Source organism: Hyperolius riggenbachi, chromosome 3 (assembly GCF_040937935.1).
Source record: "Hyperolius riggenbachi isolate aHypRig1 chromosome 3, aHypRig1.pri, whole genome shotgun sequence".
Taxonomy (NCBI): Eukaryota; Metazoa; Chordata; class Amphibia; order Anura; family Hyperoliidae; genus Hyperolius; species Hyperolius riggenbachi.
Window position 1 is genome coordinate 377,658,851 of NC_090648.1, and position 27,919 is coordinate 377,686,769.

General features: G+C 44.4%; 1 protein-coding gene across 3 annotated transcripts in view; it reads left to right on the forward strand.

Moving 5' to 3' along the window:
• The window catches only part of CECR2 (CECR2 histone acetyl-lysine reader), a 136,718-nt gene that overhangs the window by 55,492 nt on the left and 53,307 nt on the right, over positions 1–27,919 (forward strand). For all 3 annotated transcript variants that reach the window (XM_068277263.1, XM_068277262.1, XM_068277261.1), the window contains exons 2-11: positions 1,556–1,650; positions 3,199–3,382; positions 3,642–3,775; positions 4,882–4,965; positions 6,703–6,749; positions 7,529–7,695; positions 7,778–7,861; positions 15,574–15,709; positions 22,351–22,480; positions 26,828–26,871. In XM_068277263.1, coding sequence (XP_068133364.1) covers positions 1,556–1,650; positions 3,199–3,382; positions 3,642–3,775; positions 4,882–4,965; positions 6,703–6,749; positions 7,529–7,695; positions 7,778–7,861; positions 15,574–15,709; positions 22,351–22,480; positions 26,828–26,871 — 1,105 coding nt within the window. The remainder of the gene's footprint in view (positions 1–1,555; positions 1,651–3,198; positions 3,383–3,641; positions 3,776–4,881; positions 4,966–6,702; positions 6,750–7,528; positions 7,696–7,777; positions 7,862–15,573; positions 15,710–22,350; positions 22,481–26,827; positions 26,872–27,919) is intronic.

A 27,919-nucleotide genomic window follows, 5' to 3' on the forward strand; every position in this document is an offset into this window, starting at 1 on the left:
CGCACCAGGGTGCCACGGCACCCAGTAGAACCCCTGCCCTAAGCGATCCAGGTATGTGATTGGGCTAGCACATCCATCAGCTCTAATATGGTTGTCTGTAGCCTTATGTGGCTCAGGTAGGCCTTCAGATGTAAACTAAATCTCAGGTTTGATACTGGCTCAGCAAGGCCAAATGGAGACGTTTCATGTCTGAGAAAGCCTATGCCTAGGCTTAGGCTGCCATCTTACGTACTGACAGTAGGCCTTGTCGTGGAATCTACCTGAGCCTTACATTTCAGCGTTGAGGCTCACTCACAATGGGTTTTTTGTTTTTTTTGTTTTCTACTCCTATATACAGTGGGATGCGAAAGTTTGGGCAACCTTGTTAATCGTCATGATTTTCCTGTATAAATCGTTGGTTGTTACGATAAAAACACTTTTTAGGTAAAAGGCGCCCTGGTGTATAATAAAAGCATTTAAGAACAGTTTAAAATCAACAAAAGATTGAGGTAGCTTACTTCAGAGATGAAAAATCTTTGTGTAATCCAAAAGATTTTATTAGTGGTAGCACAGGTTTCACGGGTCTGAGCCCGCTTCATCAGGCCAATATCTGTGCCAAAAGTAGCAAAAGGTTTAGCATAGGTAGTCTTCAGAGCCTTTTTCTGTCACAAAAACGCCTGGAAAACCGCTCTGATCTAGCGTTTTTTCAAAGCAGTTTGAGCTTTTCCTACACTTTACATTGAGACAGAAATGCATCTGCAAACAGCAAAAATGCTGCAGGAGCCATGTTTGCGGTGTGCTAAAAACCTCAAACCGCTGATGTGCACGGGCGCCTTTTAGATCTAAAAGATGCCTGTTCCCCACGCGACTTCTATTTAAGGTTACTTGTTTGTACTGACCTGAGGAAGCGGACTGAGACCCGTGAAACGCGTTGTCTACAATTAACCACTTGATAATAAAGACTCCTTACGTTAGATCCGAGTGAGTCTTCTTTGGAGGTAAGACACCTCTTTCTGTAATACCGTACAGTAATTATAACTCAGCCCCACTAGCAAAGAACTTAGGTGCCTCCCCAGTTACCCACCCCCAAAAGGGGTGTTGGCACTTCCCACTTGTATCTCCATTATACCAGTGGAAAAGCAAACTGGATGAGAGTGACCACCCTGTTCCAGAATGTTCCGGGATACCGAGCGGGAACGGTTCTTTTCCGCATGCCTATATGGTGGTTGCAGGACTGCAACCCATCCTTGTGAGTATAAAATACCCACAATCCCCCACCGTTTAATACCAGACATTACTGCACTATTGGGCTACCGGTCTCTCCCCCTTTCTACAGGCCGAAGGATCTCTACTCCCATTGTGAAGGGACTTCCAGAGACCTGGACCAATCCTATAAGATATAGATCAATTCATTGTGATAATTAGTGATAAAGTTACTGGTGAATAAATGGAAGGTGAAAATTGATCTGATGCATAAGGTGAAAAATACCCGCGGGCTGAAATGGTTAAACTATGTATGTGCAATCTTGCTACATAAATTGTCTCATTTCTGAATCTTCTTGTTTTCCTCTTGCAGGAATTGGAAGATGCACTGTACCGGGGTGATGTGGAGTTCCTTAGTGAGCTTGTGGCTTCTTTACTGCAGGGCTGCTACCAGCGCAGTGACATAACGTGAGTGCAATTCCTCCAAGAATGCAACAGAATTGTAACTTTATGAAGAGAGTCAGACCTTTACCCCCACACCTGTGAACATTGTTTCTTTTTCCCGATGACTCCATTGTGCTCTGTCATGGTGTTCTTATGTAGTCACAGTATTTTGAACGGTCAGCCATCTGCTGCAAAAAAATGTTCCATTATTGGCACCACAATTTTTATTGTCAGTAACTCCTTCCTATTGGGAGGGATTCTCAGACAGTTGTTTGACTGAACCAAAACCAGCCAGTACTGTTTAGGCAATTTTCAGGGAAAATTGACCGTCTGCTGAACATGACATTTTTGTGACCAGAATGAAAGCTATTTGATGAAAGAAAAATCACTGCAATAGATTTCCTTCTTACACAGGGGAAGAGTTCTGATACACCAATGCAATCTTTCCAATTGTCAGGAAGAATCTCCCTTCACTGTTTTTCAGACCAATGCCATGCCATTAATCGGGGGTTATGACCTTACTCTATCATGTATCCCAGAGATCCATCCAGAAAGCATGGTGCTGACAAATTAGATTTTCCCAGCTAGTAAGAACTTTTCACTGATGAACGCTTGGCCATCCCACCCACTTCCTCCCTCTGCTGCCTATAGTTGTAGTGCTGACCTTTCAACAGCTCAAGTAGAGGGTGGACAGTGTAAGGTGATCTGTGCAGACAGAGAGAGACTAGTATGGATGGATAGATGGATGGATATTGTCTTGTCACTAACTGTCCCTCAAAGGAGCTCACAATCTAATCCCTACCATTGCCATATGTCTATATTATGTAGTCTAGGGCCAATTTTTAGGGGGAGCCAATTAACTTATCTGTATGTTTTTGGAATGTGGGAGGAAACTGGAGTGCCCAGAGGAAACCCACGCAGACACGGAGAGCACATACAAACTCTTTGCAGATAGTGCCCTGGCTGGGATTCGAACCAGGGACCCAGCGCTGCAAGGCGAGAGAGCTAACCACTACGCCACCGTGCTGCCCTTCCTAATTATGAAGATGGGCTAATCGGGAGTCGGGGCTTATTCCTGTCCAGTCTTTTCTAAAAGAAAGGGAGCTAGGAGAGACAGCTAGCCAGGTACTTTAAATTTAAAAAAAAAAATTCTGTTCATTGTCGGTGAATGGAAATTTAGTATCCTATGCATTGAATAAAAAAATGCGAGCCTTGCATAATGTCTGCTATGGCACATCGCAAGCAATCAATAAAATGTTCAAAATCCATAGCAAGAGTGATTGTGGTTATCTACTGTGCACTGACACATTCAGCCAAAGCAATCTGCCAGGAGTATCAACCTGTGTATCACCACGTTAAAGGAAAACTGAAGTAAGGATTGGTGCCTTGTCTACTTTTTCTGTTGTGGATTATGGAGTGTGTTGCTAACCAGTGCATATTCTAGGAGCTGCAATCTGCACATTGTATTCCTGCCTGCATTTGCCAGCGACTCTGTATCTTTTGCTTTCTCTTTCTGTTAAACATCTTCTCTACTTTGATATTAGCCCATGACTGTAGTTTTCTCTTGCTCAGGGCCCAGACCTTCCACGTCTACCTGGAAGACATCATCAGCTACCGCTGGGAGCTTGAGGAGGGCAAGCCAAACCCCCTAAAAGGTGCCAGTTTCCACCAACTTCCTCTGCGCACAAGAGTGGAGATTCTGCATCGGCTCTGTGACTACAGACTGGATGCTGATGATGTCTTTGAATTACTCAAGGTAATGGTCATAGCTGTGCAAAACTTGTGTTTTGCTGTGTACATGTTGGATTCATTAAAAAAGCAGTTGTGTAGTGAAGGGAACTTTGTTTCTCTGCTATAGCCAATAAGGTGCAGAAATCTGTAACATCCAAACAGCATTCAGGATACTGAAATCTTGCAGATCATTGCATTGTGCATTTCACTTTTTGTCTAATAGAATTAAGTTTTATTAATAGTATCCCATTGTATTTTCATGTCTTGCTCTGCGTGTGTCACAGGGTCTGGATGGGGACAGCCTGCGTGTGGAGCCCCTCGGAGAAGACTCACAGGGCAACCTGTACTGGTATTTTTATGGTACCCGACTGTACAAGGAGGAGCCATCTTGGGAAAAATGGCAACGAGCTTTGGAAGAGTAAGGTTTATAGATGCATGCTGTAATTTCTAAGGCAAAGGCAATATGGTTTTAGGCGCAAGTGTATAAACAGTTTCCCAGAGTCTACAACTGAAAATAGCACATTCGTGGCAGAAAACAGAAAATTAGTGTTGTAAGGTACGCTCTCCCCTCTACTCCTCTAAACTAACTGAGCTTATAGGAAAATATAGGAAGAATGCAGCCAACTGGCTTTTATAAACCACAGTACATGAGAGAGGGAGAGAGAGAGAGAGAGAGAATTGTGTAGAGGAGAGATGAGACTCAGAAGTGAAGTTAGCAGTGCATCCCTCTGGGCTGATCTTTTCTAAGGCCTGGGGGGGGGGGGGGCGCATGAATTAAGATGCTCTTGCAAAGAGCAGCGTTACGATTTAGTAAAAATTTAAATCTTGCTGCATGTAGTTTTTCAGAGCGATTTAGCTTGAATAGATGTGGAAAAGCACACATTCCTTCAAAAATCAGTGCTTAGCAATTGTGTTTTGCAATGTGACCTACAGAGAACAGGCGGAAACTCAAAGGAGAGAAAACACTCCAACAGCAATCTGAGGTTTTTCAAACGTAATGAACATCATGTCTAATAACTGGAAAAATGTCTAGTAAATAGAAACAATACTGTTCTGCCTCTGTGTGTGATGATACTTTCACCAGTTATATTATAAGCAATGGGAAACCTGTGTATGAAGCTCATCTGCTGTTAAAGAAGGGCAGGGCTGAACCTATAGAAAAAGAACTCCTATAATGGGCATGATTCAGTTTATTCACCTGTTTTCCTCTTATCTGTTACTTTTTTGAGCTCCCAAAGATCTTTAATATTACTTTTCTTACCTTAATTATATTTAAGTGAAGTTAATTAGGAACAACTTATTTTAATTGTATATGTTTGTAATGCTTGTAAATGTGCTGAAAGGTTATTTTTTTATCAATTGGGTGTCATTTAAGAAGTAATTTATGAGCAGTTTTGTGCATAGAGCCCAACATCAGAAAAGCAAGATTGCATTGTGGAGGGAGGAGAAGTTGATCAAAGTTTTGTCCAGGTGTAAAGCTGCACTTTAACAATTATGCTTATGCCCTGTCTTTTCCTGTTTCAGAGCAGCGGCTGCACCCGAGAAGCCCGTCAGGAAGAGGGGACGACCCCCTAAGAAAAAGAAGCTGCTGGAGCAGGCAATGGCATGGTGGGTAGATTCCGATCACAGTGCAGTAAAGCATGCCAAATAAGGGAGTATAGAAATTACGGGGGTTCATTTCATCAATAAGGTTGGGGGGGGGGGATAAGTGATCAAGCAAATTTGGAAGATTGATCTATCTATATACACAGTGTTCTCCCCAGAAATGTTTCCAGCCGATTGGCATGAAAAAGTAGCCAGGTGGGGAGCAAGGAGGGAATACAGGGCTGGTGCAACTCTGCTTACAGCATAAGAGGAGGATTGGAAGGTGAGCTGATGAGTCGGGTGCTCACTAAAGTTAGCCGGGTGGAATAACCGGCTAAAAGAACCTGGGGAGAAAACTGTTTGTATAGATAGAATATCTTTTAAGGTGGTGAAAGTTTGCAGCCCATGCCTGGGGCTTCTCAGAATGTAGTAAAGCCACTGAAAGGTTATTAAATTAGTTTGTGACATAGCAGCCACGTGCAGCACTCACAGCTAGAACTTTTTTTAAAAAAGCCAGGACAGGCTGCATCTATTGAATAAACACCTTGCTGAGGGTTCATGAAATTGCATCACATGCTAATTTACCATCCTTTAATAGAATCATCCGGTGTTTTTAAAAAAACTCAGATCTACTTACCTGGGGCTTCCTCCAGACCATGGCAGCTTATGTGACCCTCGCCGAAGCTCCGGCGCAGAGGCCGCCAACCTCGCCAGGTTGGCTGCTGCAACCGATGTGACCCCAGGCCACTGTCTGGGAGCAGAGCTGCGGCGAGGGACACAAGTTGCCAGGGGCTGGAGAAAGCCCCAGGTAAGTAGATTTTGTGTGTGTGTCGGGCTTAGCTAACGATTGGAGGGAGCTTACGGAGGCGGGGAGGGAAAGGACACTGGCGGGGAGCTGTGCAATACAGGACGTGGTCGATCGGTGATGAATGACAGGCGCAGGTAAATAGGCTAGCAACAAACAGATTGTCGCTAACCTGGCGCTTTTTTTTAAGGGGGGGACAGCAGAACCCGAAGGGGATCGCTCCGCATAACCTGCACGCAATGGAAAATGCTCCATTGCCGTGCGTTGGTTTCAGGACACCTGCGGTGTGATGCGGCTAGCTGTATTAGACCGCATGTAATGGAAACGGACCCTTAGGCAATGTTAGAATTACAATTGCTATTAATTTGATGTACTGTTATGTTTTTCAAATTAAAAAACGTTGCAAAAAAACAAAAAAAAAAGGTGATTCATAGCATGAATGTGCAGCTGACAGCTCTGCAGAAACTGAGTTTCTATTGTGTCATCATGGAGCTGAATCTTCAAGGAATCCATGCTGCAAAGGAGTAACGGTCACTTTTTTGGAGGACAAAGGATGGCCCCTATCCAGAATTATTACAGTGTTCCTAATAAAGTGCTCAGTTAGGGTCCTTTTACAATCAGTTGCTCTGTTATAACCGAAAGGACGACTGATTTTCAAAGTAATGTACATGTTTTTCTATGGCATAGTTCCCACTGTATGCGTTTTTAACTGAAAGCTTTTTTTACACTGCACTGCATGTGGAGAAAAAAACTCAACGCATACCAATGCATTAGGTGTAAATGGAGGCGTTTTTTGTCAATGAAGCATGCACACTTTAGAGAGTCATCCTAATTTTACTTAGTAATCAATCTGTGCCCTGGAAAAAGCCTGAAGTTTGAATAGAATTTTTGCTCACTATAGTTCAGTCTTGAAAATGGGAATTTTTTTTTAATGACCCTGTGATTGTTTCCCACAGTGAGAAAGCCCAGGTGTCCTCTGCAGAGTTGGAAGCATCCAGAAACGGTAAGAGACCTCAGTCAGCTTGTGCCCCTTTTGTTTACTTTTATATTGGTATGTTTGCTGGGGTGTGGTCTGTGAGGAATACCATTTCAAAGTGCACAGAAACTTTTAAGGACACCTAAAGTGAGAGAGATACGGGGACTGACATAATTATTTCCTTTCAAACAATGCATATTGCCAGGCATTCTGTTGTTCCCTTTGGTGGCAGTGTCAGAATCGCACACCTGAAACAAGCATGTGGTTAATCCACTCAAACGCCATTCAGAAACACCTGATCGACATGCTTGCTCAGGCTCTATAGCTAAAGTATTACAGTCAGAGAAACAGCAGGGCAGCCAGGCAATTTGCATTAAGGAAATAGATTTAGATATGTCAGCCTCCATGTCTCTAAGTTTGGGTGTGCTTTTATTCATTGCTGCAGCTGAAATTGGGCAACATGGTGACTGATCAGTTACTGCTCTCGTCTTGGCAGAGCTTGGCTCCTTGGTTCAGTTGCCATAAGGGATTAATGTCAACATGGAGAACTTGTTCTCCTCATATGTGGGTTTTCCTCCAGGTTCAGAAGTTTGATCCAAAAATAGGTTAAATGGCCTGCAAGCAAATGGGTGATTGTAACTGTGGTTATGAGATTAGAGTGTAAGCTGGTATTTGTTACTGAACCAGGGCTTTATATCCTGCTTATAGTTCTGTGGGTGGTACCTGAACATCACTGAGATTGCCATAACTTTTTTTTTTTTTTTTTCCCTTTGTCTTTCACTGTCTTCCATAATCTGTTTCCTCAGCCAGCTCCCCGGGGGAGGGATCCTGGCTGCTTCTCTGCCAGACGGAGCAGGAATGGAGGGAGCTGACCGAAAGCTTTCAGGACAAAGTCTCTCTGAAAGAGCGCCACCTGCATAAGATTCTGAGTGAAGAATTCCTGCCTGAGATCTGCAATATGATCTCTCAGAAGGTGAGGTGTTTGCACTGGGTGATCAGAATGTTTCTTTCCAGGACAGGCCTTTCACTGGTGACTCTTCTTCTGTCCTCTGCAGGAGACAAAGGTGCACAATGAGCGGGGGCATTTCACGTCTAAGCGGCTGTCAAAGCACCCCAGCTATGGAGCTTTCCAGCAAAAGGTAACAGACAGCATGATCGTAATAGATGGAGACAGAGTAATCTGTTTTACGCGTTAAAACCTAAATACATTTAAGTAAACACAACATTCCTATAGAAGTCAGGATGACAAATATAAACAGCGTATGGTTGCAAAGGGCTGGGCTGAATACCTGTTTCAAGGTCTAGAAGATAGTTATAGTTTGGTTGAAAATAATAATTAAAACAAAAAAAAATAAAAAAAAATCAAGTAAATAAAAAAAGTAAACACTAGGTGCCTTTCTCTCCTGCGCCCTCACTTATTAAATTTGATCCAGGGGACGGCAAAAAACCCATTACAAGGCACGGTCAATTAAGGGTAAAAAAAATCCTTCCCGACTCCAGGTGGCAGTCAGATAAAATCCCTGGATCATCCAAGAATCAGGATATAAGTTCTTGACGCAGTGGTACTACACCCCTGCTAGACTTGCCAAAATGTTCCCAGGATCAGCAGATGTATGCTGGAGGTGCCTGACACATAGGGGCACCTTTTTGCATATTTTCTGGGAGTGTCCCCTGCTGTCCCCATATTGGAACACAGTCAGGGAACTTATGTCCGAGATTACGGGAGTGACCGCCACGGATGACCCAACATATTATTTACTCCACAATACGCCAAGACGCCTAGGGAAATATAAAAAATCCCTTTCAAAGCACCTTATCAATGCAGCCAGAATAACAATTGCCCGTCACTGGAAGGGAACCCAACCTCCCACAGTTACTGAGTGGCTTCAGGAGATAAAACATATCCGACAGATGGAAAATATCACCCAATCTATACATAATAGGGATGAACAATATAGCAGGACGTGGGCTCCCTGGTCGGAGTTTGAGGAGTCTGATTCCTATAGGGAGCTAATGGGTTGACACATCGACTCCTTGGCATTGGCTCTCCCCTGGCGTTACATGAACGTCTCTCTTCTGGATTTAGACTCAATTGTTGAGAAGGGCGGTTTTCGCCTTTCCCCCCCCCACCTGGTGCCCAACAATCTGAACTCTTTTCCTTTCTTACTCTTCACTACTCTCTCTCTCTTCCTACTTCGCACCTCTATGTGTGATACCTTATCTATCTCATTCCCCCTTTTATCTTTCAGTGTGAATATTTATGACCCCCTAAGTTGTAATAACCATGTGCGCCGGCCTAACATGGGACACATCTCAAATGGGCGGACCGGGTGTCCTGGGTGATTGATCCCTCCGGGCCCCAGGACATCCACTTCCACTTACCTTCCAAATTCCCCCTTTGGGAAGAGGGAAGCTTATGGGCTGGAACACACGTGGGGGCAGACACGTGTAGTATTGAATGTCATAAAATAAGCTATATACTACACTTATGGGAAATTTTGCGCACAAAAAGTTCGACACTCACATTTCGCTGCCTACGTTTCTATGATATTACTTATGCTGATGGCTCTGGTTGCTATCGGCTGCACCATGTCATTTTATCTTTGGATAGCGAATGGTGGAGTTGACTGTTGCACTGTATTATGTTGTATTTCTTCTTGTTGTATAAAAATTCTCTTATAAATACAGAATCTTTAAAAAAAAAATAAATCCCTGGATCAACTCTGCTGGGAATTGGCTAGCAATCATAGCCGCAGGTGTCCTTAAGTGCAAGGAAAGCTTTCAAACCTCTTTTAATTGCAGATGTTTTCCACTGAAGTATTGCCTTCTTCCACTCCTGTCTGTATACACCTTGTAAAGCTGATGGGGGGGTGGGGGACCAAAGCAGTCAATGTAAAAAGATATGACACTTACCCGGAGCTTCTTCTAGACCCATAAGTATGGATGCGTCCCTCGCCATCCTTCTACTCCGGTACTCACCTCAGTTCGTCTGCAAACAGCCCCGGTATCGGGCTCCAGTCTGGCTCAGTTACTTCAGCCAGGGTCTTTTGTGCATGTGCAGAAGACCCTGGCTGACATATCTGTGCCAGATACCGGGGCTGATCGCCGATAAACGGAGGACGGCGAGGAACGCATCCGTGCTTATAGGCCTGGAGGAAGACCTGAGTAATTAAAATTCTGTTCACATTGACCGCTCTGGTACACTTATGTGCGCTGCAGGGCCACATTTTTATTTTCTGCCATTCTTCCCTCGCAGACTGTGCGAGGGGGCAGCTTCATGAATTAACTCAGGCTAGGTGCGCACATAGCAGAAACGCTAGCGTTGTGGAAGACACTGCATTTTTTTTGCCGCTAATGGAAGTCTATGGGCCGCAGGAAAAAACGCATATATGCGTGCGTTTTCACAAACTCTGGTTTTGTTGCATGTTATGCAAAAATGCATCAAAAACGCACATAATGAAAGTCTTTGGGAGCGCAAAGGTATGCGTTTTCCATGCGTTTTTTTTATGCTTTTTCCCCCCAAAAAAAATGTTTGATGTATTTCTGCTTCCAGTTGTCTTCCTAGTGATTTGCATATATGGAAATATAAAAACACATATGTGTTTTGTATACGCGAACCGCAAACGCATTAACCACTTGAGGACTTGAGGCTTTACCCCCCTTAAGGACCAGACCCTGTTTTTCCATTCAGACCACTGCAGTTTTCACGGTTTATTGCTCGCTCATACAACCTACCACCTAAATGAATTTTGGCTCCTTTTCTTGTCACTAATAAAGCTTTCTTTTGGTGCTATTTGATTGCTGCTGCGATTTTTTACTTTTTATTATATTCATCAAAAAAGACATGAATTTGGTCAAAAATATTTTTTTTAACTTTCTGTGCTGGCATTTTTCAAATAAAGTAAAATTTCTGTATACATGCAGCACAAAAAATGTGGACAAACTTGTTTTTGATAAAAAAAAAACAAAAAAACATTTAGCCTATATTTATTGGTTTGGGTAAAAGTTATAGCGTTTACAAACTATGGTGCAAAAAGTGAATTTTCCTATTTTTAAGCATCTCTGACTTTTCTGACCACTTTTCATGTTTCATGAGGGGTTAGAATTCCAGGATAGTATAAATACCCCCCAAATGACCCCATTTTGGAAAGAAGACATCCCAAATTATTCACTCAGAGGCATAGTGAGTTCATAGAAGATATTATTTTTTTGTCACAAGGTAGCGGAAAATGAGTTTGTGCCAAGAAGAAAAAAAAAAAGTTTCCATTTCTGCGAACTTGTGACAAAAAAAAAAATGAAATCTGCCACGGACTCACCATGCCTCTCCCTGAATACCTTGAACTGTCTACTTTCCAAAATGGGGTCATTTGTGGGGTGTGTTTACTGTCCTCGCATTTTGGGGGGTGCTAATTTGTAAGCACCCCTGTAAAGCCTAAAGGTGCTCAGTGGACTTTGGGCTTCTTAGCGCAGTTAGGCTGCAAAAAAGTGCCACACATGTGGTATTGCCGTACTCAGGAGAAGTAGTATAATGTGTTTTGAGGTGTATTTTTACACATACCCATGCTGGGTGGGAGAAATATCTCTGTAAATGACAATTGTTTGATTTTTTTTTTTTTACACACAATTGTCCATTTACAGCGATATTTCTCCCACTCAGCGTGGGTATGTGTAAAAATACACCCCAAAACACATTATACTACTTCTCCTGAGTACGACGATGCCACATGTGTGGCACTTTTTTGCACCCTAACTGCGCTAAGGGGCCCAAAGTCCACTGAGTACCTTTAGGATTTCACAGGTCATTTTTGATTCAAGACTACTCCTCACGGTTTAGGGCCCCTAAAAGGCCAGGGCAGTATAGGAACCCCACTAATGACCCCATTTTAGAAAGAACACCCCAAGGTATTCCGTTAGGAGTATGGTGAGTTCATAGATTTTATTTTTTGTCACAAGTTAGCGGAAATTGATTTTTCACAAAGTGTCATTTTCCGCTAACTTGTGACAAAAAATAAAATCTTCTATGAACTCACCATACTCCTAACGGAATACCTTTGGGTGTCTTCTTTCTAGAATGGGGTCATTTGTGGGGTTCCTATACTGCCCTGGCATTTTAGGGGCCCTAAACCATGAGGAGTAGTCTTGAAACCAAATGTCGCAAAATGACCCGTGAAACCCTAAAGGTACTCATTGGACTTTGGGCCCCTTAGCGTATTTAGGGTGGAAAAAAAGTGCCACACATGTGGTACCGTTACTCAGGAGAAGTAGTATAATGTGTTTTGGGGTGTATTTTTACACATACCCATGCTGGGTGGGAGAAATATCTCTGTATATGACAATTGTTAGATTTTTTTTTTTTTTTTTTTTTTTACACACAATTGTCCATTTACAGAGAGATTTCTCGCACCCAGCATGGGTATATGTAAAAATACACCCCAAAACACATTATACTACTTCTCCTGAGTACGGCGATACCACATGTGTGACACTTTTTTGCATCCTATTCACAGGTCATTTTGAGGCATTTGTTTTCTAGACTACTCCTCACGGTTTAGGGCCCCTAAATGCCAGGGCAGTATAGGAACCCCACAAGTGACCCCATTTTAGAAGACACCCCAAGGTATTCCGTTTAGGTGTATGGCGAGTTCATAGAACATTTTATTTTTTGTCACAAGTTAGTGAAAAATGACACTTTGTGAAAAAAAAACATTAAAAATCAATTTCCGCTAACTTTTGACAAAAAATAAAATCTTCTATGAACTCGTCATACACCTAACAGAATACCTTGGGGTGTCTTTTTACTAAAATGGGGTCACTTGTGGGGTTCCTATACCGCCCTAGCATTTTACGGGCCCAAAACCGTGAGTAGTCTGGAAACCAAATGTCTCAAAATGACTGTTCAGGGGTATAAGCATCTGCAAATTTTGATGACAGGTGGTCTATGAGGGGACAAATTGTGTGGAACCGGTCATAAGCAGGATGGCCTTTTAGATGACAGGTTGTATTGAGCCTGATCTGATGGATAGGAGTGCTAGGGGGGTGACAGGAGGTGATTGATGGGTGTCTCAGGGGGTGGTTAGAGGGGAAAATAGATGCAATCAATGCACTGGGGAGGTGATCGGAAGGGGGTCTGAGGGGGATCTGAGGGTTTGGCCGAGTGATCAGGAGCCCACACGGGGCAAATTAGGGCCTGATCTGATGGGTAGGTGTGCTAGGGGGTGACAGGAGGTGATTGATGGGTGTCTCAAGGTGTGATTAGAGGGGGGAATAGATGCAAGCAATGCACTGGCGAGGTGATCAGGGCTGGGGTCTGAGGGCGTTCTGAGGGTGTGGGCGGGTGATTGGGTGCCCTAGGGGCAGATAGGGGTCTACTCTGATGGGTAGTAGTGACAGGGGGTGATTGATGGGTAATTAGTGGGTGTTTAGGGTAGAGAACAGATGTAAACACTGCACTTGGGAGGTGATCTGACGTCGGATCTGCGGGCGATCTATTGGTGTGGGTGGGTGATCAGATTGCCCACAAGGGACAGGTTAGGGGCTGATGGGGGGGCAGTGACAGGGGGTGATTGATGGGTGGCAGTGACAGGGGGTGATTGATAGGTGATCAATGGGTTATTACAGGGAAGAACAGATGTAAATAATGCACTGGCGAATTGATAAGGGGGGGTCTGAGGGCAATCTGAGCGTGTAGGCGGGTGATTGGGTGCCCGCAAGGGGCAGATTAGGGTCTGATCTGATGGGTAACAGTGACAGGTGGTGATAAGGGGTGATCGATGGGTGATTGATGGGTAATTAGTGGGTGTTTAAGGTAGAGAACAGATGTAAACACTGCACTTGGGAGGTGATCTGACGTCTGATCTGCGGGCGATCTATTGGTGTGGGTGATCAGATTGCCCGCAAGGGGCAGGTTAGGGGCTGATTGATGGGTGGCAGTGACAGGGGGTGATTGACAGGTGATCAAGGGGATAGATTCATACAGTACACAGGGGGGGGGGGGTCTGGGGAGAATCTGAGGGGTGGGGGTGATCAGGAGGGAGCAGGGGGCAGTTTAGGGCATAAAAAAATAGCGTTTACAGATAGTGACAGGGAGTGATTGATGGGTGATTAGGGGGGTGACTGGGTGCAAACAGTGGTCTGGGGGGTGGGCAGGGGGGGGGGGGGTCTGAGGGGTGCTGTGGGCGATCAGGGGGCGGGGGGGGGGGGGGAAATCAGTGTGCTTGGGTGCAGACTAGGGTGGCTGCAGCCTGTATAATACACTTTGTATACATTACAAAGTGTATTATACACTTTGTATGCGGCAATCCGGGTGCTAGTAACCCGCTGGCGCTTCCGAACGGCCGGCGGGGTTACAGCGTGAGGGGGGCGGAGCCAGCCCCCTGCGGAGGATCGCGTCACGAATGATGCAATCGCTCCGCCCATGCCCGTACAAGGACCGCCGCCAATTGTATATGCGGCGGTCCTTGCGGGATCCACTTCCCGGCCGCCATTTGTACATGCGGCGGTCGGGAAGTGGTTAAAATGCACGCAAAATACATCTGCGGTAAAAAAAAAAAAAAACCTGGAAACGCACCAAAAACGCACACAACATAAAATGAATACATGACATAAAACGCAGCCTTTCATGTTATGTTTTGTGTGCACCCAGCCAAAGATGATAACGTGGGCAGGGCAACTAAAAACTTAATAAACTACACCTATTGATATAACTATGCCATTTAAGATATCCCCATCAAATTATTGAAAATTGATCAAATGTGCCAGCAGTAGCACACCATGATCGAGGTTCCATTTTCTACTCATTTGAACAGTACAAAGCTAGCAGCTGCAGCGGTACAATCAATATAAAACAAGATTTCTGCTTAAATCTTTTCTAAAACCTACTTGTGCAAAGTTCTAAACCAAAAAAAAATACAACTATATCTGGAAGATATTGTTTGCCTGATTTATCCGATTCACTGGCTGGATAGTGTACTGGTTAAGGGCACCGCCTTTGACATGGGAGACCAGGGTTGGAATCCTGGCTAGGGCCAGTACCTATTTAGTAAGGAGTTCAAGGCGTGACTCCCTAACACTGCAGGGTGGCCTCTTGAGCACGTGACAGTGGCTGCAGCTCTTCAGTGCTTTGAGTCCGACAGGAGAAAAGCGCTATACAAATGTTTGGATTATCACAAATTGTATAGGTAAAGGCGCGTACACACGCCATACTTCCGCCAGCGACGGGTCAGGGGATCGTTAAACAGCCTTCTCAATCTGCCGACAGCGCGTAAACACGTACTACTGTTGGCTTAACGTCCGCACAGCGGGAGGGTCTGGCGGACCCGTCGTTGGCGAAAGTATGCCGTGTGTAGCTTTATCATTTGCATTGATCAACTTGATTGCTGTGAGTATTTGAGTGTACAGTACTGTAATTCGAGTTTCAATGCGCCCTCTGCTGGACGAAGCCTGTAAAGTTCACATACAGAAGTTCAACTTTTGCCAGCCAGATTGAAAGTTTTTGTTTTAGCTGAAACACCTCCAGCAGACGATGAGACAGAGCTCTACTCTGCATGTGCAGTAGAATCCCTTTATAGCAAACTCCAAGGCATCTGGCCAAGAAGTTTACTATATCAAAAATTGTGAAGACTTGGGGACTTGTTTACTACAGCCAGAGATTTGTGTCAGAGGTTACTGTAACGAGATTCTACTGAACTGCCTTTTAGAATGGGCTTGAGAGGAAGCAGGGCAATGTTCACCACACTTTTATTTTTGTTTAAGTACCTCCAAATGAGAATACATATCCAAAACTTCTAGGAAAGCACTGCTGGATTATCATTCTAGAATATGACCTCACTAACAACTTTCCTGTACCCTTCAGGGGGATGATCAGTCTGCGGTGCAGGAGGAAGAGGAGGAGCGTCAGTTTCTGCTGGTGATGCAACGGGAGGAGGAGGAGCTGCTGCAGAAAGAGGAAAGGAAGAGGGCAATGGCAAACAAAGTCAGATCCGTGGAAGGTAAGTAACATTGCAACAGAATTGTGTTGCAGACAAGCAAAAATATATCGATATACTGTCTGCAGAACATATATACTTTATTCCAAATTGCTACTATAAAGATGCCCCTCAAACCCATTAAAAATGGCAGATCTGCGATGACCCACCTAAGCTGATTCACAGCCGGCTGTGCCACTCATTCAGGTTCCCACTGCACACTTGCACACACACATACATGGCAGTCTTTGTTGCTCAATCAGTATCAATCAGCTGTCTGCAACCAGCAACCCGTGCCCATTGAATCTCCAGTTTGCAGCACTTCCCTCATGTGGTGGCTGTATGCTTGGTAAACACTTACTGACATAATTTCCCTTATGCAGGCAGATTTCACGCACACAAACAGCGCTAGTGGTTAGTGGCTTAAGCATGTTAGTACACAGCGGTCAAGCATGGGTTGCCGCTAAGGGCTCTCACCACCTCCTATGCGTTGGCCCGGCTCGGCTTGGGTCTGTTACACAGTCCTTGTGTTGTGTCCCCCGCTCCTTGCTCCGTCCATTCCGCGCTGAGGCATCCCGTTAACAATCTAGCCTGCCGCTCTGCAATTCTGTTCCTGGTGTGTCGGCGTCTAGCCACCTGGGGACCGGATGTAACGTCACCACCCTGCTCTATGCATCACTAGTATCATCTGACGAAGGCCGGTGGGCGGCCGATACTAGTAATGCATAGAGCAGGGTGGTGACGTCACATCCGGTCCCCGGGCGGCGAGAGGCCGACACACCAGGAATAGAATTGCAGAGCGGCAGGCTGGATTGTTAACGGGATGCCTCAGCGCGGAATGGATGGAGCAAGGAGTGGGGGACACAACACAAGGACTGTGTAACAGACCCAAGTCGAGCGGGGCCAACGCATAGGAGGTGGTGAGAGCCCTCAGTGGCAACCCATGCTTGACCACTATGTGTACTAACATGCTTAAAGGAATTCTATCAAACTTTCTCTATTTCTGTAAGCATTATAAATCAATTTGCCAACAAAAGTAAGAATAAGCACAGCATATATTTTTGCTGTGCAGCGTGTCTTTGTCTTCATTTAACTTACTGTAGGTGTCCCCTGAGAACTGACGGCGACGGGGAATTGGGGCAGTTCATTTTTGCAAGAGGGGAATCCTCTTGCTGAGTATAGCTGTAGTTTACTCTATTCTGATCGATGCTCCCCACACAGCAGTGAGTTATGCAGCACACGATCGGCTCATAAAGTTACTGAGAGGAGCCCTCTCTCACTCCTAGTCTGAAGGAGACTGTGCTGAGCTGCAAGATTGTTTCTACACAACTTAAACATATGAGCTGGAGGAGGGTGCTGTCATTGCTCTGTAGAGAAGCCGTAGAGTAAGATTTATTATGATAATAATTATATCACTGCCAAATGTCACTACTGAACTAAATGAGTTTTCTAGAGTCTCCTTTTATAAATTAAATGAGAATAAAACAGTCATTCTCCCATGCCACATACCAAAGAGGATGAGGGAAGCCCTTCAGGCCTCTTCCCATTTCTCCTGGACTGACAAAAGTATTACATTTCTAGGTATTCAACTTACACCTACCATAGCCCAGATCTATAGAGAAAATTATAACCCTTGGCTAACCAAATTTAAAGATAAATTAGATTCATTAGCAAAAGTAGAATTCTCTTGGTCAGGCAGAATTGCTGCCTTTAAAATGGTGATTTTACCCCAACTTTTATACTTGTTCAGAAATCTGCCTATAAGAGTCCCTCAAATATTTTTTACTACCCTACAGAGACTTCTGAATAAATATATTCTTAACAACAAAAAGGCCAGACTCTCTAACAAAATCCTCACAACACAAATTTCTAAGTTAGGCCTAGGAGCCCCCAATTTGGAACTCTATTATATGGCTACAATCTTGGATCAATCCAGATCGGTCTGGACGGAGGATACAAGCAGGCAATGGTATCTGATGGAAGAGGCACAATTGCCATATAGCCCTTATAAACTATGTCTGCAGTCCAGACTAACCTGGAAGATCCAACCAAATATTAAGAATCCAATTACAGCCAATACCCTTAGAATTTGGAAGGAGGTGGTTAAGCTCTCTAGAGAAGACCCCCTGGCTATACCTCTGACAACCCCTCTTGAAGCTTTCCACACTACCATCAGAAACATTTCCTTAGACCATTGGATTGATTGTGGGATAACATCTGTGACAGATTTGTTGGAGAGCTCTGGCCTTAAATCCTTTGACTCACTAGTGACCACATATGGCATCCCATCCACTGATAAACGGATATATGGCAAAATTAACCGATTTCTGAACAAGTACTCATATAGCCCAATTGCATTATTGCCTAAAATTAAGAAGTTAGTGCAGTCGGAGGGAGTAGGCCTGAGGGGCACATCCACCCTTTATAATATTCTACTTGATCTGAAAGGGAAACATCCCCAATGGCAATTGTCTAAATGGCAAACTTATTTACAACGTGACATTGATGAAGAGGAATGGGAGATGACTGTTCAGTCCTTTAGAAAGTCTACTCATTGTATTGGTCATCATGAGGGCTTATTTAAGTGCATTTGGCAGTGGTATATGACCCCAGAAAAAATATCACATTTTGATTCAAAATGTTCCCCACTTTGTTGGAGGGGGTGTAACATGGCGGGTACTATAGAACATATATTATGGGAATGTCCCAAAATTAGAAAACTCTGGGATGATGTTGGAGGTTTTCTGAGACAGCTGCCAATGTCACTCCAGACGATACCACCTGGTATGGCACTCCTTCATTTGGGAACTAGGGACCTTCCCCCTCAGGAGAGACTGATTGCTGACCATATTTTTATTGTAACCAAGAATCAACTGGCATATCACTGGAAAACACCCCATATACCGAGATTAGAAGAGATCCTTAGGAAAGTAGAGTCTAACTTGCTGGCAGAGAAGGCTTGGTCTATCAGATGCGGGAACTTACAATCTTTCATGAGGAAGGTTGATCTCTGGCCTACTGTGTACACGGCATCGAGGGTTCTGGAACTCTGAGGTGTCCTCCCTCCCTCCTTCTCTCTCTTCTTCCTCATGGTCCTTCTATTACCTTCTATCACCTTTATTACCTCTCATTACCTTTTTTCACCTCTATTACTTTTACTACAGTTATTACTTCCTCTACCCCTTGCATTGGAGACAACAGACACAAATTCAGGTTTGCTGGCGATTTCCCCCCCCCCCCCCCCCCCTGGAGAGAAGCTCTTCTTACGCACATGACCTATTGGAACTCACTAAGGGCTCGTTTCCACCATAGCGAATCCGCATGCGGCGCCGACATGCAGATTCGCTTGGTACATTGAAGTGGCCGGGGCTGTTTCCATATGTGCGGCGTGCGGGAGCGATTTGGCGGCGGGCCAAATCTGCACGACGGGACCCACAGAATTCGCCTGCGTCGGGAATCCATGCGAATCGCCGCTAATGTATTTAATAGGAAAAACGCATGCGTTTTTTACATGCGTTTTTACCCGCGATTCGCGTGCGATTTCGCACCTTTTTCAATGTTATTTTGCCCTGGCAGAGTCATGGTTAATTTCGCATGGCACCCTGCCATGCGAAATCGCGGGTAAAAACGCATGCGGAAACGCATCCGCATGCGTTTTTACAAGCGTCGGGATGCCGGCGAAATCGCGTCGCAACAGTGGAAACGGGCCCTAAAGGTAGAGTTGAACTTACACCATTAAACACTAATTTGGATAGTATGGAAAGCATAGTAGTTTAGTTATTAGTTTAGTTAGTTGTTTAGTTTAGTTTAGTTTAGTACAATATCATTAATCTACAATCTGCTAATTTTCAGACATTTATTCTGAAATTGTGCTTATTTCTTATCTGGAGTTAATTTACTGCATCTTATTATAGTTATCCTCAGTCAAGCGTTTATTCTGGAGACTGTGGGCTAAGATTCGCAGGCTCCACTCCCTGGAATCTCAGTAGGGGGTTAATTCCCCCATTTTCCAGGTTGAGAGGATCCTTATTTCTCATTAATTTAATTCCATACTCTCTCAATATATCTTAGAAATGTACACTTTGAAATTCAAACACACATTATCAAGAATTTACTCCAGAGGTTGCAACTGTGTCAATATTATTTGACACAGATTTATTTCTAGTAAGTAAGTAAGCACAATTCATATCATATCAAGTTGAAGATGGTTTAAACATTCTATACACAGCATTTTAATAAGTTGTTATAATTTTGTAATTTTCATAGTTTCTATATTTTAGTGAAATTTCCCATCATTTTTATGTGAATATTGGTGCTTTTCCACATTTATAGATAGGTCACACGCCTGGGTGCGTTGAACGCGTTTCTAGCACGTTTTCGCACCTGTTGGCATTTTTCACGCGTTTCTGTGCGTTTGCGCGTTTTTCGCCCGTTTTCTGCGCGTTTGCGTGTTTTTTGCACGTTTCTGCACGTTTTTGCGCATTTTGCACGATTTTGAGGCTCTTTAAATTCTAACGCGGAATTCCGCATGGTAGCATTGCATTTACGCATCGGGATGCGGATTCTGCACCTTTATGCGGATTTTATGCAGATTTAAGCGGATTTACAATCTATAGAGTACTATTGAGTGTCTCTTTTTTTATTCTACACCATCTCAAAGTTACATTTAACTTAATAAGAAGCTAGTTATATGACTGAGTTTTATTTTTATAATGGAAATTTATATGTTAATGTGGGAAACTTTTTTATATATTGTTTATTTGCTACTTGTTATCATAGTTTTTATATCTTAGTGAAATTTCCCATCATTTTTATATGAATATTGGTGCTTTTCCACATTTACAGATAGGTCACACGCCTGGGTGCGTTGAACGCGTTTATAGCGCGTTTTCGCACCGATTGGCGTCTTCCGCGCGTCTCTTTGCGCGTTTTTGCACGATTTTGAAGCTTTTTAAATTCTAACGCGGAATTCAGCAGGGTAGCATTGAATTTACGCATCTGGATGCGGATTCTGTACCTTTATGCAGATTTAAGCGGATTTACAATCCACACAGTATTATTAAGTGTTTCTTTTTATTCTACACCATGATTATAAGCTGCAACTTTATTTCAAAGTGACATTTAACTTAATAATAAGCTAGCTATACGACCGAGTTTATTTTTATAGTGAAAATTTATATGTTAATGTGGGAAATTTTTTTTATATATTGTTTATTTGTTATTTGTTCTACACATATTGCACACTATGCCATTAGATACTTACATAACTTGTATGCTGAAATTTTTTTTTCAATAAAAACTATTGTGACATATACTAGCTATAATGGGCACTATACTAGCTATACTGGGGCACTATACTAGCTACACTGGGCACTATACTAGCTATAATGGACACTATATTAGCTATACTGGGGCACTATACTAGCTGTACTGGGGCATTATACTAGCTGTACTGGGGCATTATACTAGCTGTACTGGGGCACTATACTAGCTGTACTGGGGCACTATACTAGCTGTACTGGGGCACTATACTAGCTGTACTGGGGCACTATACTAGCTGTACTGGGGCACTATACTAGCTGTACTGGGGCACTATACTAGCTGTACTGGGGCACTATACTAGCTGTACTGGGACACACTAGGGGAATAAGGCGGCCAGCATTTCCTACCCTCGGCTTATATGGGGGTCAATGATTTTTTACTGGTTTGTTAAGTAAAAGTGGGGGGGTCTGCTTATATGCGGGTCGGCTTTTATGCGAGTGTATACGGTATATACGTTTTGCAGACAGTAGTGTATCGATATATTTTTGCATAGGAAGAACTTTTCACTACTGGCTCCCCGACACAGGGTAGGCATATAAAAACACAGAAGTTTAGGCACAGGATATTGTTGGAAGAAAGTGTTGCAGACACGGCTGGTTTTTTTTTTTTTTTTTTTTTTTTTTTTGTGTTTTTTTAGCTGGGGCTGTGCCAAAACTCCCTCATTGGTCAATTTCCAATAGAGACTAGTTTTTATCCTGGAAAATTCATGATAAAATCGGATGATCTGTGATCAAGTAAACTATACAAACCTTTTACAGGTTGGTACCAGTCATGTGATTATGTCTCACCTGATTGAAGCCACTGAAACTGACAAATTTGACATGATCAGATGTTGCTTCGTTAATTCTCTTGAAGAACTGACGCACAAGAAAATTATCTTATTATTAAAAGTTGTACAGATCTGCAACACAATGTGGCGTGCAGTATAGGTGTAGTGGGTAACCAATATGCCAATTAGAATTCATTTAGGACTGCCTTGGCTCACGCTGTCAGTTTTAGATAGTTGGCATCAGGTTTGTATGTGTTTCCATGGGAGTTTACACATAAAAGGTGTACATTTACGGTCCAGTCAGGTAAAACTGATAAAAAACAGATGCAAATCTGACAGGACTGTAAATGTGCAGATTTATGTGCGAACCAAGCCTTACAGTGATGTCATCAGCAAGTTCACAATGATTTTTAGTATTTGTAAGCCTTTTTGCAGTAGGTGACACAGTAAAGGACGAGATTTATCCTGTCTTGTTTGAAGCCAATATCTCATGGAAGTTGTTGGCGGTTCAGTTTGATAAAAATAAAAATGTTTCCAGTGCAACTAATTTGTCCCTGTGGTTTGGTTCATGCAGATCGGGCACGGAGACGGAAGCTGAGGGAGGAGCGTTCCTGGCTGTTGTCTCAGGGCAAAGAGCTACCGCCTGAGCTATCACACCTGGAGCCAAACTCCCCCCTACAAGAGGACTACAGAGTCCCTGATCTGTGAGTGCATTGCTTCTTCTGTTTTGTGCCACTTACTGTCTTCTGGTGCAGCATAAAAACAAGTTTATGAAACCTAAAAAAAGTAGAAGATGAACAGGAAGTGTACGTTCCAAGCAATATGAACATACCACTATGTAAATAAAATATAATTTTATCATAGAAAAACAGAAAATCACAAATACAAATGTGAAAATGGCAGGGGGACGAACTCTGTCTACACACTCACAGCCCACATTCAAGCACACACATTGCCACTACTAGATCCCTCGTGTCTGCCAATGGTGTCAGATATCCCCAGCATGAGTCAATGTATGTTCAGGTTGATGTGCAAAAGAAGGATGTGCCAGCTGGAGGGATCCAGTTCAGTCCAAAGTTCAAGAGCAGCAACAAACGTATATGGTAACCTAAGGAGGCGATGAGGATGGTGCATAAGCCTAAACCCTGGGTAGGGGGGTTCATGTGGAGGTGGGTGGCCAGGTGAGAGGATGCGGGTGCCAGTGGTTGAACAGACCGCCATTTGCTCAGCCACGCTGGGTTTTCCAACATGATTCGCCCGTATCTCTGGCTTCCTCAAGGGGCCGTGGTCACAAAACCCTATAGAATTTGAAAATTTACAGGACCACCACCTGCAGAGAGACTTCTGTAAATGTGCTCTGGATCCTGTAGAGGCCTCCCGTGTCCCGGCCAATGTCTCTGCTCAGCAGGACCCTCTGGAAGATCCAGTGCTTCTCTTCATGTAAGAGCGCAGTAGCACAAAGTACGAGGTACGGCCACACACTTTCCTGACGAGGAGCAAAGCCCCGATCTTCTGAGGGTTGTTTAAACTTAGGTTTGTCTTTGGTACACTTTATGGTACGGATGGCCCTATGCCCTTAAAGAGTACCTAAACCAAATGTAAAAAAAAAAACGAGTTTCACTTACCTGGGGCTTCTACCAGCCTCCTGCAGCCGTCATGTGCCCACGCTGCTCCTCAACGATCCTCCGTTCCCCACCGTGGCTGAGTTTTGTTTTCGCCAGCGTGGCCACTGCGCTTGCGCAGCCCTGGCCATTCGTATACTTGCCTGCGTTGCCGTCTGTAATAGCGTCCTGCGCAGGACACTATTGCGGACTGCAACACGGAAAAGCATATGGATGGCCAGGGCTGCGCAGCTGCAGTGGCCCGCTGAGTAGCGGCATGGGCACAGGACGGCTACAGGTAAGTGATAACATTTGGTTTAAAGAGGATCTGTAACGTCAAACGATCCCCTGGGGGGTACTCACCTTGGGTGGGGGAAGCCTCCGGATCCTAATGAGGCTTCCCACACAGTCCTCCGTCCCTCAGGGGTCTCGCTGCAGCCCTCCGAGAAAGATGACGTCAATATTTACCTTCCTGGCTCCTGCGCAGGCGCTCTGACGGCTGTCGGCTCCGAACTACACGGAAATACCTGATCGCCGTCGGGTCTGCTCTACTGCGCAGGCGCAAGTTTCCGGCGCCTGCGCAGTAGAGCGGACCTGACTGAGATCGGGTATTTCCGTGTAGTTCGGAGCCGAGAGCAGCCACAGCGCCCCCGCTGGAGCCTGCAAAGGTAAATATTGAACTGACAGTCGAGTCTGTCGCCAGCTGTTCGGAGGGCTGCAGCGAGACCCCGTGGGACAGAGGACGGCGTGGGAAGCCTCATTAGGATCCGGAGGCTTCCCCCACCCGAGGTGAGTACCCCCCAGGGGATCTTTTTGATGTTACAAAGTCTCTTTAAGGACCAGAGCCACCCTTTCTTTATTGTGCACTGTAATTACTGTGATTGGCTCACATTAATCACGGGTTGCTCCTGCCCAAGACGTGGAAGTTGTGTTGGCACGAACACAGCAGAGCAAGCAGGTGCAGCAACTGAACAGTGGTGTGGATGGTGTGAGTGTGCGGCGGCGGTGATGAGTTGAAATCTACGTCCTGTCAAAGCTGCACAGCCACCAGCCGGACGTAAATTCCAACCATGTCAGTCCAGAAGCTGGTTAAAGCATTGTGCCTGTGCTCAACTTTCCCACAGAGTTAGTGGTTAACTGTGTAAACTACAATTTACTATACTCGTTACTTAACACCAATATACAATAAGGACTTGTTCAAACTAGGGCGTTTTTCGCGTTTTTTTTCAGCACCCGCGATTTTTACAATTGCCCTAAAAATGCTTGTGCAATGATTCCCTATGAGAGTGTTCACATATGAGCGGTTCGATTCCGATCTGCTCAACAAAGCGCTGCCTGTACAATTTTCGGGGCGATTTGCCTCAATGGAAGGTATAGGGAAATCACAAAGTGATTGAAAAAGCGCTTTGTATAATTTCCCCAGCGCTTTCATGAATAAATACATTGTATTTATTCATTTCTGGGTGAAAAAGTTAACTTCCTGACGTCAGGAAGTGAACAAACGAATCGCTCTGCAAAAGTGCTTAGAAAAGCGATTTTTCAAAGCGCAGAAAAGCAAATTCTCAAATCGCATAGCGCTGACGATTTATGATGTGAGCAAGGCCTAAAGAGAACCCGAGGTGGGTTTGAAGAATATTATCTGCATACAGAGGCTGGATCTGCCTATACAGCCCAGCCTCTGTTGCTATCCCAGCCCCCCCCCCCTAAGGTCCCCCTGCACTCTGCAATCTCTCATAAATCACAGCCAAGCTGCTGACAAACAGCTTGTCAGAGCTGGCTGTGTTTATCTCTATAGTGTCAGTCTGCTGCTCTCCCCGCCTCCTGCAGAACTCCAGTCCCCACCTGCATCCCTTCCCTCCCGGCTGATTGGAGGGAAGGGAGGGGGGCAGGGACCGGAGCTCTGCAGGAGGCGGGGGAGCAGCCGAGACTGACACTACAGATGTAAACACAGCCTCACAGCACGGCTGCGATTTATGAGGGATTGCAGAGTGCAGGGGGACCTTAGGAGGGGTTGGGATAGCAACAGAGGCTGGGCTGTATAGGCAGATCCAGCCTCTGTATGCAGATAACATTCTTTAAACACACCTCGGGTTCTCTTAAGGGTTAAAGTTAGAAATCAATATATAGAACAAATACATAGGTCGTCACAGGGGAAGTGGACTCTAAACCAAGCTAGATTGGGCAAAGGATAGCTGCAACTCTGGAACAAACTGCATAATGTAGGCTGTTACTGGAATTACATGATCATCTTTACTTGCCTAACATTTACGGCACTGAACTCTTGCCACCTGACTGCTGACAATGTGTAATAAATGTAGCCCAGGTTTGCTGGATCATGAATGTTCTTTAACCTTAGAGGGACTCCCGAGCTCAAAATAAAAATGAAATTTGTACTCACCTTATGCTATCTGCAGCCCAGTGTAGGTTGGGAGGTCCCACGACTGCGTCCTGGCTCTTCTCCTTGGCCTTCCCTCAGAAATGGCTTCCCGGCGGCTCCCCGCAACACTGGAACAGAGTGTCGGGCTCCTTCTTCCGTATACGTCACGTCTGGCGTCACCACGCCAGCCGCCTCGCATCATCACGGCGGCCGGCATGACAGTACGGCGCATGCGCAATTTAAGCGCGCATGCGCAGTACTGTCACGCCGGCCTTCGTGATGAGGCGGCAGGCGTGGTGACGTCAGACGTGACTTATACGGAAGAAGGAGCCCGACACTCGGTCCCAGTGTCGCAGTAAGCCGCCGGGCAGCCATTTCTGAGGGAAGGCCTAGGAGAAGAGCCAGACGCCGTCGTGGGACCTCCCAACCTACACTGGGCTGCAGAAAGCCCAAGGTGAGTACCAATTTCATTTTTATTTTGAGCTCGGAGTCCCTTTAAGTCAACCCCACGTGCTCACAACACAAATGGCTACTATAGCTCCTTGTATGGCTAAGGATGTTTACACACTTCCCATTTTTATATACCTTTTTTACTTACAGTTTGTTCATAGTATTCAAAATCTGTTTGCTCTCATACTGCATGAAAGTGGTAAAATTGGTCAAATCAAAATTGGATATATATGCAGCCTAAAGGGATGCACTTTTATAGTAGTCCTGAAATGGGGGAAGAAATGTTAAATGTCATACTTACTGCAATAATTGAAAGCCTCTGCCTAGTTAAGAGGCTTTTATGGATCCTTCTCCAGTCCACTGATCCAGCACAGGGTCGGTTTTTATCTTCTGGCTTGGGAGTGCATACACATTGGTCATGCTTGAGTACATTCCAGGAAGCTCTTCCCTCTACTGGGCATGTGCAGGCCTTACTCACTGCAGCTGCCAACAGCTGCACTCCTGACCAGATGAAGTCTATTCTACCCACTGGGTTGATTAGGTATATAGATCAGCGTGAGATCAGTGGGCGGGAGACTGCATGCATGCAGCAGGTAGTCATTCTTTCGTCTTTCTCTCTGCAGGTTGAGCTTTGAGTTGGATGACCACTATACAGCCATGTACAAAGGTGAGTGCTTCCCACAATGTGCCTTTTTTTTTTTTTCTTCTCTCCTTCTTGTTCCTGACTACTTCCTATCATAGGGGGCTGATGGATGCAGTAGTTCCTTTGTTCAGTCGGGGCTGTTTTATAAACACTTAATGAACATTATTTAAAATAAGTCTATATATTACATAATTGATGAGAGTCCTTGAAGTGGCATTGAATAAGAACATAATTTTGTATTTTAGATCTATTAAACCCTTTTCTGTCTTTGAATATTCAGATTTTTTTGCTAATAACTTCAAGACTTTGTCTTTAGTCAGCATTGTACTTGTTTGGAAATTGGTCACCATGAGAAATGCTGGAATGACCAAGCTGTGTTTGGGAGAAGTTTAAACAATGTGTAGTTGCTCTACGTAATATGTTAGCACTTTATAAATAAACTAGTTTGTTTGAAATTAAGGATAAGTGTTCCGAATGCTTCGGAAGCAAACCTGAATTTCAAGCACAGCGAAACGAGACTGCCACAGTGTGCCGCCGTCCATGGTGCGTTCCGGCTTTTCAGCTACTTCCTCCTTCAGCTGTGGAGGAGGAAGTATTGAGAGCTGGAATGTACCACGAAGTGTTAGCTTTCATAACACACATCCCTAGTTCAAATGGACACGTCAGTTGAAAGCAGAATCCTCTGCTTCAGAGTAATGCAGAATAAAAAATAAAAAAATTGGTCAGTTGACTCTTAAAGGGAAAACTCCAGATGGAATCAACATTCTACTGTTATTTACTGGAAATGTAGGTTGGTGCATTGAACAGAGAAATCAAAGTCTGTCTAAAAGCTAGAAGACCACCTTCAAGCAGCTTCAGGTTTCCGAGATGACCGTTGCAAATATTAAGGTTCATGGGACTGTACCCACCCCCCTTGGACATGGCTGCAAATGGACAATCCACTCCAGAATGGGCAATAAAAACAGTGAGAACGGTAGTCAAAAAGCCAAGGAAAACTTACAAAAAGATACAAGCTGAAATCCAAGGTCCATCAGTGTATGATTGCACCATCTGTCACTTTCTCAGTGGTAGA